General features: G+C 44.6%; 1 protein-coding gene across 4 annotated transcripts in view; it reads left to right on the top strand.

Annotated features, from left to right (window-relative positions):
- The window catches only part of LOC101393485 (uncharacterized), a 49,009-nt gene extending 39,404 nt beyond the window's left edge, over positions 1 to 9,605 (top strand). For 3 of the 4 annotated variants that reach the window (XM_014794383.2, XM_087420917.1, XM_087420918.1), the window contains exon 3: positions 5,119 to 9,605. In XM_014794383.2, coding sequence (XP_014649869.2) covers positions 5,119 to 7,946 — 2,828 coding nt within the window. In that variant the 3' untranslated portion in view covers positions 7,947 to 9,605. The remainder of the gene's footprint in view (positions 1 to 5,118) is intronic. The other variant, XM_087420919.1, reaches the window with a different exon arrangement.
- The last annotated feature ends 3,191 nt before the right edge of the window (positions 9,606 to 12,796 follow it).

The following is a 12,796-nucleotide window of genomic DNA, read 5'->3' as shown; positions in this document are numbered from 1 at the left end:
TTTTCTGCATCTGTTGAGATGATCATATGATATTTTGCCTCATTCTGTTAATGTGGTGTAGCACATTTATTGATTTGCTTTTGATGAACATCCTTGCATCCCAAGGATGGATAAGTCCCACTTAGTCCCACAGTTTATGATTCTTTTCATGTGCTGTTGAATTTGATTTCCTAGTATTTTGTTGAGTTTTTTCACATCTGTGATCATCAGGGATGTTGGCCTGTAATCTTTGGTAGTTTCCTTGTCTGGCTTTGGTATCAGGTTAATGCTGGCCTCCTAAAATGACCTTGGAAATGTTCTTTCATCTTCAAATTTTTGGAAGAGTTTGAGAAAAATTGATGTTAATCTTTCTTAAAACGTTGATAGAATTCATCAGTGAATCTATCTGTTTGTGGCCTTTTCTTTGTTGGGAGATTTTTGATTACTGATTCAATTTCCTTCTGTGTTATTTTTCTATTCAGATTTTCTGTTTCTTTGTGATTCAGTGTTGGTAGGTTGTATGTTTCTAGGAATTATCTATTTCTTCTAGGTTATGTAATTTGTTGGCATATAGCAGTCCACAGTAGTCTTATGATCGTTTCTGTTCTTGTACTGTCGGTTGTAATTCCTCTTTTATTTCTGAGGTCACTTATTTGAGTTTTCTCTATTCTAAGTTAGTGTGGCTAAAGGTTTGTCAGTTTTGCTTGTCTTCTCAAAAAACTAGCTCTTAGTATTGTTCATCTTTCCATTGTTTTTGTAGTTTTTTTATTTCTGCTTTGATCTTTGGTTTGTTCTTTGTTCTGCTAACTTTGGTCTTAGTTTTCTCTTTTTCTAATTGAAGTGTAAAGTTAGGTTGTTTATTTGAGATCTTTCTTTTTTATTAATGCTGGCATTTATCACTCTAAACTTTGCTCTTAGAACTGCTTTTTCCCATTCCATATGTTTTGTTTTTATTCTCGTTTGTCTCAAGACGTTTTTTGAGTTTCCTTTTGATTTTTCCTTTGACCAATTGATTGGTTAAGAGTGTGTTGTTTAATATCCAGATATTTGTGAATTTTTCAGCTTTCATCCTCTTACTGATTTCCAGTTTTATCTATTGTGTTAGGAAAACAAACTTGATAGTATTTCTGTCTTCAGAATTTCTTAAGACTTGTTTGACATTACATATGATCTGCCCTAGAGAATATTCTGTATGGACTTAAGAAGAATGTGTATTCTGCTGTAGTAGGGTAGAATGTTCTGTATATGTCTGTTAGATCTATTTGAACTAAAGTGTCATTCAATTTATATATCCTTATTAATTTTCTGTCGGGATATCCACCCATCATTGAAAGCGCGATATTGAAGTTCCCTCTGAATATTCCATTGCTGTCTTTTCTGCCTTCAGATCTGTTTGTATTTGCTTAATACTTAATTTAGATGCTCTGATGTGTGGTGCATATATATATACAGTTGTTACATCCTCTTGATGAATCGACTCTTTTGTCATTATATAATGACCTTCCTTGTCTCTTATGACAGTTTCTGACATAAAGTCTATTTTTTTTTTTTTTTTTTTTGTGAGGAGAACTAGTCCTGGGCTAACATCCCTGCCCATCTTCCTCTACTTTGTATGGGATGCCGCCACAGCATGGCTTAACAAGCGGTGCGTTGGTGCGCACCTGGCATCCGAACCTGCGAACCCCAGGCTGCCGCAGCTGAGCATGCGCACTTAACCGCTGCACCACCAGGCCGGCCCCTAAAGTCTATTTTCTTGTTATTGAGGAAGATTAGCCCTGAGCTAACATCCGTTGCCAATCCTTTTTTCCTGAGGAAGATTGGCCCTGAGCTAACAGGTGTGCCCATCTCCTTCTATTTTTATATGTGGGATGCCAGCCATAGCATGGCTTGCTAAGTGGTGCATAAGTCTGCGCGCAGGATCTGATTCTGTGAACCCCGGGGCGCTGAAGTGGAGCACACGAACTTAACTACTACGCCACCAGGCCGGCTGCGTAAAGTCTATTTTATCTCATAAGTATAGCTACCCCTGCTCTCTGGTTTCCATTTGCCTTGAATATCTCTTTCAATCTCTTCACTTTCAGCCCGTGTGTGTCATGAAATCTCAAGTTACTCTATTGTAGGTAGTATGTAGTTGGATCTTGTTTTCTTTTCTGTTTAGCCACTGTATGTTTTTTGATTGGACAGTTTTACTAGGACCTACTATTGCCATTTTGTTAAATATTGTCTGGCTGTTTTGTAGTTCCTTGGTTCCTTTCTTCCTCTCTTGCTGTCTTCCTTTATGATTTCCCATGGTGGTATGCTTTCATTCCTTTCTCTTTCTCTTTTGTGTATCTGCTATAGGCTTTTGCTTTGTGGTTACTGTCAGGCTTCTATAAAACATCTTATAGTTATAGCATTCTATTTTAAACTGATAATAACTTAAGTTTGACGACATACAAAAACTCTACTGTTTAACTCCCTCACACACAAATTTTGTTTTTCATGTCACAACTTACATCTTTTGATATTGTGTAACCATTAACAAACAATTGTGGGTATAGTTATTTTTTATACTATTTATTTTTTATCCTTTATACTACAGTTGAGTGATTAACACACTATTACAGCATTAGAATATTCTGAGTGTGACTGTATACTTTAGCACTGTGTTTTGTATTTTCATGTTACTAATTAGTGTACTTTCATTTCACCTTGAGAAACTCCCCTTAGCATTTCTTGTAGGGTAGGTTAGGTGGTGATGAACTTCCTCAGCTTCTGTTTGTCTGGAAGAGTCTTTTTCTCTTCTCCATGTCTGAAGGGCAGCTTTGCTGGTAAAGTATTATGGGTTTGCAGTTTTTTTCTTTCAGCATTTAGAACATAATCCCACTCTCTCCTGGTATGCAGTATTTCAGCAAAGAAAATTGCTCATATCCTTATGAGGGTTCCCTTATATACATTGAGTTTCTTTTCTCTTGCAGTTCTCAGAATTTTGTTTGTCATCACTTAAGTTTTATTATATGTCTTGGTGAAGTCTTTTTTGGATTGAATCTGTAAGGAGACTTATAAGCCTCATGTACTTGGATGTCCACTTCTTTTGGAAGTTTACAGCCATTATTTCTTTCAATAAGATTTAGGCCCCTTTCTCTCTCTCTTCTCCTATGGGCTGCCATAATGCAAATATTGTTTTGTTTCATGATATCCTGTAATTCATGTAGGCTTTCTTCATTCTTTTTTTTTTTTATTTATTTATTTCCCTCAAAGCCCCAGTAGATAGTTGTATGTCATAGTTGCACATCATTCTAGTTGCTGTACGTGGGACGCGGCCTCAGCATGGCCGGAGAAGCGGTGCGTCGGTGCGCGCCCGGAATCTGAACCCTGGCCGCCAGCATCGGAGTGCGCGCACTTAACCGCTAAGCCACGGGGCCGGCCCTCTTCATTCTAGTTCTTTGGTCTTTTTTCTTCTTTCACTGGATGATTTCAAAAGACCTACCTTCAGTTTCTGATTCATTCTTCTGATTGATCAAGTTGGCTATTGATGCTCTCTATTGCATTTTTTCATTCATTATAGTCTTCAGCACCATCATTTCTGTTTGGTTCTTTTTTATATTTCCTGTCTTTGTGTTGAAAGTTTCATTTTGTTTGCATATTGTTTTCCTTATATTGTTGAATTGTCTATGTCTGTTTTCCTGTAGCTTGCTGAGCTTCCTTAAAACAGTTATTTTGAATTCTTTGACACTTCATAGGTTTGCATTTTTTAAGTGAGTGGTAAGTTATTGTGTTCCTTTGGGGTGTCATGTTTTCTGGATTTCTGTGTTTCTTGTAGCCTTTTGTTGATGTCTGTACATTTCATGAAGCAGTCACTTCTTCCAGACTTTATGGAAAGGTTTTGGTGCAGGAGCTCTTCACCTGTGTGAGGGTGCAAGTTTACCATCTTGTTGGGGTGTGGTGGTTGCTACTACAAAACGTCTCAGCAGCTTAATGTCTGCATAGCTCTGTCACCTGAGGTCAGCATCAGCGAAGATTGCAGGGGTCCCCAACAGTTAGGGCTGTGGGTGTCAACAGCAGTGGAGAATGCTGCTAGGGAACTCATGATCTCTTTCTCCCATGAGAAAGTTTTTGACTGAGGGGTCCCTCTTGATGGCAAGTCTGGCTTTTGGGTGCCTTCCTGATGGTGGTGATATTGGTGTCTGATGCGCAGGCACCTGTGGTGCAGGTAGGGATCTGGATTCTAGGGTGTGAACAGACGTGGAGCAATAGCAGTTCTAGGGTCCCAGATTCTGAGTAGCTTGCAGTGGCATTGATTTCACTGTGTAAGATGCAGTCACACCCTGAGCAGTAATGGAGTGTGTGACCAGAGCATGGGTGAACACAGAGAGACAGTGTCTCTGGGGTCTGAGGAGCTGGCTTGCCCACAGCAGCCATGGCTCTGGTGCCTGAGGTACAGGTGCTCGAGTGATAGCCATGGAGTCAGGTTATGGAGTATGAGCATCTATGGAGCACTTGGGGCTCTGGTGTCTGCAGCGTGTACAGTTGAGAGAGGTGGCAGTCCTGGTCCTGGGATGAAGCAATAGCTCCTTCTTTCGTGAGGGGGCACAACTCAGCAAGTTTTTCTCTGGCAGGTTTCCCATGGCAATAACTATTAGTTACCTTAGTGTGAAAGCTGCTAGTGTCTTCTGCAAGGCAGGCACCTGTGGTCCATGTCTGTAAACACTTAACACTCCTTCTGCAGTGCTCTCCACCATTGGCCCTCACATGTTGGGCTGTGAAGTGTAAACATATCCTTACATTGACCTTGAGCAGCTGCTAATTTGTTGTGATTGGATTTTCCTGGGCTTGGACACATCTTCTACTGAGCCTCACATCAGCAACAGAAAAAGTCCTGCAGGAAGTTGTGGGCAGAGAACAATGTGTAGACTCTGCTTCTCTTCCTTATGTCACTCTGTGTCTTTCTATCCTTCCCCTGGTGAGGTCTCCAGCAATCTGTGACCTTAAGGGCCCAGTAATGTAGAGCAGCCAACTGCCCCTTCAGCTGGATTCCAACTCCCTTGTCTTGAGAAGCATCCCATAGATTCATTGTGAGATGAGACAGATGCACATTTGTGATGGGGTTGCCCCTCCCTGTAGTCAACATGTACTTCACCAAGGTTTCTTTGCATTCAGGTTGCTGCTGTGGAGCAGAAGATGTGGAGGCTCCTTGTGAGCAGAGCATTTCTGTAGAAGTTTCACCTGCCAGGACTCCCAAGGGAGCTCCATCTTCCCAGAAGACCCACCCCTGGGAGATGTGTGGTCCAGTCTTGAGAGAGATTTTCCACTGGGCTCAGCAGCACGGAACACAACACAGCCTGAAACTGTTGAGGTGTGGGGCTTGTACAAAACGGTTTTATTTCAGTGCAAACTTTCAGCAGCACCAGGAGCAGCACATGGGAGAGAAACCCCTCAGAAGCAGTGTAGACAAGGCCTTGTTTGTGAAGAGCTGCAGATTCCACGTGTCAGGGAAGCCCTTTCCTTGGGGGGAGGTTGGGAAGGACTTCCTGGGCAGCTTGGGACATCAGCAGCAACAAGCCACTCATACCAGGGAGAAGCCAAGCAAAATCACACAGTGTGGAGCCACTTTACCAGGCAGAAAAAGTCATTACACCTGGGGAGAATGCAAGAAAGCCTTCAGCCCCAAACGCACACTTGTTCAGGACCAGGGTGTCCACGCTAAAAGACAGTGTTTTACATGCCATGAATGTGGGAAAACATTCAGGTACAAATCCTCATTTGTTGTGCACCAGAGAGTCCACACTGGAGAAAGGCTTCATGTGTGTGGAGAATGTGGCAAATCTTTTAGGCAAAGTTCAACCCTCAATCAACATCGAAGAATTCATACTGGGACAAGGCCATATGAGTGCAGCAAATGTGGGAAATCCTTAAGCCACCAATCTGTCCTCATTCATCCCCAAAGATGGCAAAATGGGGAAAAGAGTTATGTGTGCAGTGAATGCACAAAATGTTTTAGCCATAGCTCGGTGTGCATTCAACACAGGAGAGTTCAAATTGGAGAGAGGCCTTATAAATGTAGTGACTGTGCGAAATCCTTTACCTCTAGCTCTGCCCTCAGTTATCATCGGAGATCTCACACAGGAGATAGGCCTTATGAGTGCAGTGATTGTGGGAAATCTTTTATTTCTAGGTCTGACCTCCGTTATCATCAGAGAGTTCATTCTGGAGAAAGGCCTCACAAGTGCAGTGAATGTGGGAAATCTTTTATCACTCGTACTGCGCTCCGTTATCATCACAGAGTTCACACTGGAGAAAGGCCTTTTGAGTGTAATGAATGTGGGAAGTCCTTTACCCGAAGAAATAACCTCATTATACATCTGAGAGTTCACTCAGGAGAAAGGCCTTATGGGTGCACTGAATGTGGAAAATCTTTTACCTTTAGCTCCAGCCTTCGTTATCACCACAGAGTGCACACAGGAGAAAGGCCTTATGAGTGCAGTGAATGTGGGAAATCTTTTAACGATAGGTGGACACTCATTCGACACCGGAGAATTCACACTGGAGAAAAGCCTTATGTGTGCAGTAAATGTGGGAAATCTTTTACCTGTAGTTCCACCCTGCAGTATCATGAGCGAGGTCACCTGGGAGAAAGGCCTTATGAGTGCAGTGAATGTGGGAAATCTTTTACCACTAGCTCTGCCCTCCATTATCATCAGAGAGCCCACACAGGAGAGAGGCCTTATGAGTGCAATGAATGTGGGAAATCTTTTATCTCTAAGTCTGACCTCCATTATCATCAGAGAGTTCATTCTGGAGAAAGGCCTTATGAGTGTAGCGAATGTGGGAAATCTTTTATCCGAAGAAATAACCTCACTTTACACCAGAGAGTTCACACAGGAGAAAGGCCTTATAAGTGTAGTGATTGTGGAAAATCTTTTAACAATAGGTGGACGCTCATTCAACACCAGAGAGTTCACACAGGAGAAAAGCCTTATGTGTGCAGTGAATGTGGGAAATCTTTTACCTGTAGCTCTACCCTCTGTTATCATCAGAGAGCTCATGCGGGAAAAAGGCCTTACAAATGCAGTGAATGTGGGAAATCTTTTACTTCTAGCTCCACCCTTCGTTATCATCAGAGAGTACACACAGGAGATAGGCCTTATGAGTGCAGTGAATGTGGGAAATCTTTCACCTCTAGCTCAGGCCTCCGTTATCATCACAGAGTTCACACTGGAGAAAGGCCTTATGAGTGTAGTGAATGTGGCAAAACTTTTAAGGATAGATCACAATTCAATAAACACCAGAGAGCTCACACTGGAGAAAGGCCTTATGAGTGTAATGAATGTGGGAAATCCTTTAGCCAAAAATCTTCCCTCTCAATACACCTGAAAATTCATAATAGAGAAAGGTCTTATGAGTGCAGTGAATGTGGGAAATCTTTTACCTCTGTGTCTGGGCTTGGTTATCATCAGAGAGTTCACTCAGGAGAAAGGCCTTATCAGTGCGGTGAATGTGGAAAATCTTTTACTAATAGCTCAATACTGATTCGACACCAGAGAGTTCACACAGGAGAAAGGCCTTATGTGTGCAGTGAGTGTGGGAAATCTTTTACCAGTAGTGCCACCCTCTCTTATCATCTGAGAGTTCATGCAGGAAAAAGGCCTTATGAGTGCAGTGAGTGTGGAAAATCTTTTACCTCTAGTTCCACCCTCCGTTACCATCAGAGAGTTCACACGGGAGATAGGCCTTATGAGTGCAGTGAATGTGGGAAATCTTTTATCTCTAGCTCCAAACTCCGTTATCATCAGAGAGTTCACACTGGAGAAAGGCCTTATGAGTGCAGTGAATGTGGAAAATCCTTTAGGGATAGTTCCCAATTCAGTCAACACCGGAGAGGACACACTGGAGAAAGGCCTTATGAGTGCAGTGAATGTGGGAAATTTTTTATGCGAAAATCTACCCTCTCACAACATCAGAGAGTTCATGCTAGAGAAAGGCCTTAGATATGCAGGGAATGTGCAGTTTCCTGTTCAGTGGAATGACACCAGAGGAAGCTGTGAGGAGCCATTTGTCTGAACTGATTCTCATACATCTGAGTGAACAGTGAGGAGATTTCCTCTTAGTTATGTGGGAAGGTTCTGTAAATATGTGGACGTTTCTAAGCTGTCCGAAGCTCTTTCTAGATTGATGTCACTCCTAGTTTCTGTGGCCAAAGCCATTTCCCCTCTACCACCTGGCAGGTGTGCATCGGTCACCACCCCCATGTGCTCAAGGAAGCTGACCTCTGTTCTCCCAAGTATTATAGCAAGTTAGGAGTAACATGAGCCCTTGGGGGTCAGCTTTCTGTCTGCCTTGACTACTGGATGTGGACCTGAATCAGTGTTGGACCAGAAAATATGAGTTGGGCTGCCAGCTTGCAGAGAATGACTGCCTTTTTCAGAGACATGTGGTCTCACATGATCCTTGTGATGAATTTTTCCAGCTTCCAAATCATGAACTCAGCCTGCCTGCTGTACATTCTTTTGTCGTGTTTCAGGAATCTCAGTGATGACCCTGAGTAGAGAGCTGCTGTGAGAACCTCAAGTGCATCTGAGAGCAGTTACCTCTTGTACATAGGGGGTCTCACGGGATGTCAGCACTGCGTAGGGGATATCTTCCCCAGATCTATGAAGAGCCATGTGTGCTGTTGTCCACAGTTCATTGGGTGAGGGTCACTGGTTGTAAGACCATTTGGTCCAGGGAAAACCATAATTGGTACAGAGAGATTGGCTTACCAGGGAGTGGAGGAGACTGCAGCCAACTAGATGGAATGTGCCTTTTCTAGAAGTGCATCCAGAAATGGTTCTGTGACAGCAACTGTGAGGATCAGGTTGTACACAAATCTCAGGACCTCCAGGCATGTTTGTCTTGTGTAGCTGAAGTCATCAAAAATAAAAGATTTTGTGGATTTCTATAACCTCACAATGCTGTTTACTTCAAGGTCATTACTACACAGGCAGGAAAAAGAAAATGGGGATTTATAGTCCACGGACCTGGCTCTTCTGACCCAGGCAACATTCCTGTAGACTCAGGTAGAAATGTCCTTCATCCCTCACCATATTTGTTGTCACTGAGAGATGGCTGATCACCAGAGGGCACGAGGAGACAGTTGGTGGAGTCAGTACAGGGTTGTCAAACCTATTTTCCGAAAAGTGGGGTATACAGATTTTTTTCTCTTGAGCCAATTTTTAAAGCGTTGTTAAGGTATAATTGTACTAAACTGCATATATTTAAAGTGTACAGTTTGATAAGTTTTGACATAGGTGTGAACTTCTGAAACCATCCTCATAGCCCTGATAATGATCTTATCTCTGTATATTTTCCTCACATCTTATCATAATCTCTTCTCACCATTCCTACCTTTCCAGCTAACATTTCAGTTACTTTCCTTACAATAGATACCTTTACATTTTCTTGAATTTGTATGACTGGAGTCATAAACTGTTTACTGTTTTTATCTGATTGCCTCTGTGTTTCATAATTTGAGACTCATCAGTGATATATGAGTAGCTCATCTCTTTCTGAGTAATACTCTTATCTATGGATATACCACTCTTCATCTTTTTGTGGTCATTGAGGTTATTTCTGTATTTTGACTATTGAAAATAAAGCGGTTGCAAACATTTGTGTCAGTTCTTTATACGATGTATGTTTCTATTATGTTTTGTCAATAACTTAGAGTGCAAATGGCTTGTTTAACTCTTGAAGAAACTGCCAGACCCTGATCTAACATGATTGCTTGGTTTTGAACTCCCACCAGTGTCTAGTGCTATCTCAGTGTCTTTTTTTGTGTGTGTGTGAGGAAGACCAGCCCTGAGCTAACATCTATTGCCAATCCTCCTCCTTTTTTTTTCCCATTTTTCTCTCCAAAGCCACAGTAGATGTACGTCATAGTTGCACATCCTTCTAGTTCTATGTGGGACGCCACCTCAGCATGGTCGGACAAGGGGTGCGTCGGTGCATGCCCGGGATCCGAACCCAGGCCACCAGTAGTGGAGTGCGCACACTTAACTGCTAAGCTATGGGGCCAGCCCCTCAGTGGCCTTTTAATTGCATTGCCCAAAGGATTCTTGATTTTTAGCATTTTTCGTGTATTTACTTGCCAATTGTTTATCTTTTGTATAATTTCTGTTCATTCCATTTGCCTATTTTATTCCATATGAGTTATGGCTATTTCCTTTTTCATTTTCAAATAAGACACTGAAACAACACAGACATATGTTGGAATTTTAAATGGCGTGACATTTTTCTGTATGCAGTCATTGTCTCTAAATACTAGAACGCTATTTCCTCATTGTTTTTCCTCAAGCTTTTTGTGTCACACATAATGTCATGGTGAGGAATACCATACACGGTTAAGTTTCGTCTGCATTATTACCATAACCTCCATCAGTTAACTCCAGGCATTCAGTAATATAGTAAATCTAGCCCTGGTTTATAGTGTTTGCCAATTTCCACGTTGTAATTTCTCCCACCATGGAAGTGAGATGGGCACAGAGAAGGAGCAGAAAAATTCCACTTGGATCCCCAGGTGTTCGGTGAAAAACCAAACTTGGCATGTGCAGGAGACTTGACAAGGCCAGGCAGGCAGCTGGGGGGCTGTGGGAAGGTGGGAGGTTGAGGAGGCCTCACAGGCGGGAGACATTAGAATCCTGACGGGCTGGAGGGGAGGGACCTCCCTGAACATCCTGGGGGGTCTTGGAGACCCTGAGTGGCCTGACCTTAGTGACAAGGTATCAGAGCAGACACCTTCGGTTCTCAGTTGCCTCCTCCGACCCCACCCGGGACCTTGTAAGGGGCTTCTCACCCTCTGGACGCTCTCCGTCCCGCCCTTTTCCTGGTTCCCTCGGTGCTCACTGCCTGTTGGTCTCCAACCGGGGTTCCCCTTCCGTGCGTTTCCCACCGCTGTGGGCTGCTTTTCCAGACACCACAGCTCCGGGAGGACTCCTGCCTTCCCGGGTGGGGGGCGGCAGGTCGAGGGGCCTCCGGGCGCCCCACGCGGGCGGGTCCCGCTGGGGTCTCCCTGCTCCCGCTTCCCGGGGCCCCTGGGGAGGTCTTGTCCTCCGCGGCCCCACGTGCTTCCAGTCACCAGAGCCTCGTGGGGTCCGAGGTCGCATCTGGAGGGGACGGGGGGAGGGGGCGTGCCAGGTCGGGCGCAGGGTGGGGTGCTGGGGGCCCACGGGGCAGCGCAGACCCACGGTGCCGGGGCGGGCGGCCCGGGGGAGACCCCCGGGGGGGTCGCACCTCGCGGAGGGGGTTCAGGAAGGAGCCTCCGCACCGGGCCCGCTTCTCCCTCTAAGGCGACGCCGCGCCCAGCGCTCCCGGCGCTCCTGCCCGGCGGCCCCGAGGGACGCGGCGCGGTCCCGGCCCAGCTCCCGCCCGCGGCAGCGCCCCGCCCTCCGCCCCACCGCCCGGGGACGCTCGGAGCCGCCGGGCCCGCCACTTGGGCGCCCCCTTGCGGCGCACGTGACCGTCGGGACTCAAGTCCGCGGTTCGGTTGTCCGCGGTGTGTTGTCGAGGGAGTAATGAATGTCCGACAGCGGACCACAGAGGCAGAAAGCGCAGAGAACACTCAGCAGGATGAATGCCAGAAGCTCCATGTAGCTTGTCATTTTCAAATTACAGAAAATCAAAGTGAGGAAGTAATCCTGAAAGAAGCCAGAGGGGACAAATACCTTACCTGTAGGGGAACAAGATAAGAATTACACCCAACTTCTCCTCAGAAACTGCAAGCAACAAGAGAGGGATGAAATATTTAAAGTGTTGAGAGAAAACCATCACCTTCCTAGAATTCTGTACCTGATGAAATTACCCTTCATTAGTGCAGGGGAGAGGAAGCCTCTGTCAGACAAACAAAAAGTGAGAGGATTTGTTGCCAGTCAACCTGCCGCCTTAGTCCATTCCGGTTGCTATAACAAAATACCACAGACTGGGTAGTTTATAAAAAATAAGTGTTTATTTCTCACAGTTCTGGAGGCTGGGAAGTCCAAGGTTAAGGTGCCAGCCTGGATGAGTTCTCTGGTGAGGACCCTCTTCCTGGTTCACAGCCCTTCTTGCTGTGTCCTCATGTGGTGGAAGGAGCTAGGGATCTCTCCCCAGCCTCTTTCATAAAGACATTGATCCTGTTCATCAGGGCTCCAACCTCGTGACCTAAGCCCCTCCCAACCACCCCACCCCCTAATACTATCATCTTCAAGGGTTAGGATTTCAACATATAAATCTTGGGGGGACACAAACATTGAGACCACAGCACCTGCCTTGCAAGAAGTGTTAAAAGCACTTCCTTCCAGACAAGGAAAATGATGTAGGTCAGAAACTCAGAGATCAACATAAAGAAAGGAAGAGCGTCGAAGAAGGAATGAATGAAGGTAAAATAAAAAGTATTATTTTTCTTTTTTTTGTGTGAGGAAGATCAGCCCTCAGCTAACATCCGTGCTAATCCTCTTTTTGCTGAGGAAGACCGGCTCTGAGCTAACATCCATTGCCAATCCTCCTCCTTTTTTTCCCCAAAGCCCCCCAGTAGATAGTTGTATGTCATAGTTGCACATCCTTCTAGTTGCTGTTATGTGGGACACGGCCTCAGCGTGGCCGGAGAAGTGGTGCATCAGTGCGCGCCCGGGATCCGAACCTGGGCCGCGAGTAGCGCAGCACGCACACTTAACCGCCAAGCCACGGGGCAGGCCCCAGTATAATTTTTCTTATTCTTAAATGACAAACAGAGAGCAGTTTGTTCAAAATAGTAATACCAACAATGTATTATGTATGCCTATCTATGTGTGTGTGTATATATATGCTTATTATGCTTTTCTGTAAG

The sequence above is a fragment of the Ceratotherium simum genome, chromosome 33 (genome assembly GCF_057802395.1).
Source record: "Ceratotherium simum simum isolate JZ-2026a chromosome 33, ASM5780239v1, whole genome shotgun sequence".
In the NCBI taxonomy this organism is placed as follows: domain Eukaryota; kingdom Metazoa; phylum Chordata; class Mammalia; order Perissodactyla; family Rhinocerotidae; genus Ceratotherium; species Ceratotherium simum.
This window is presented reverse-complemented; position numbering and strand designations above follow the sequence as displayed.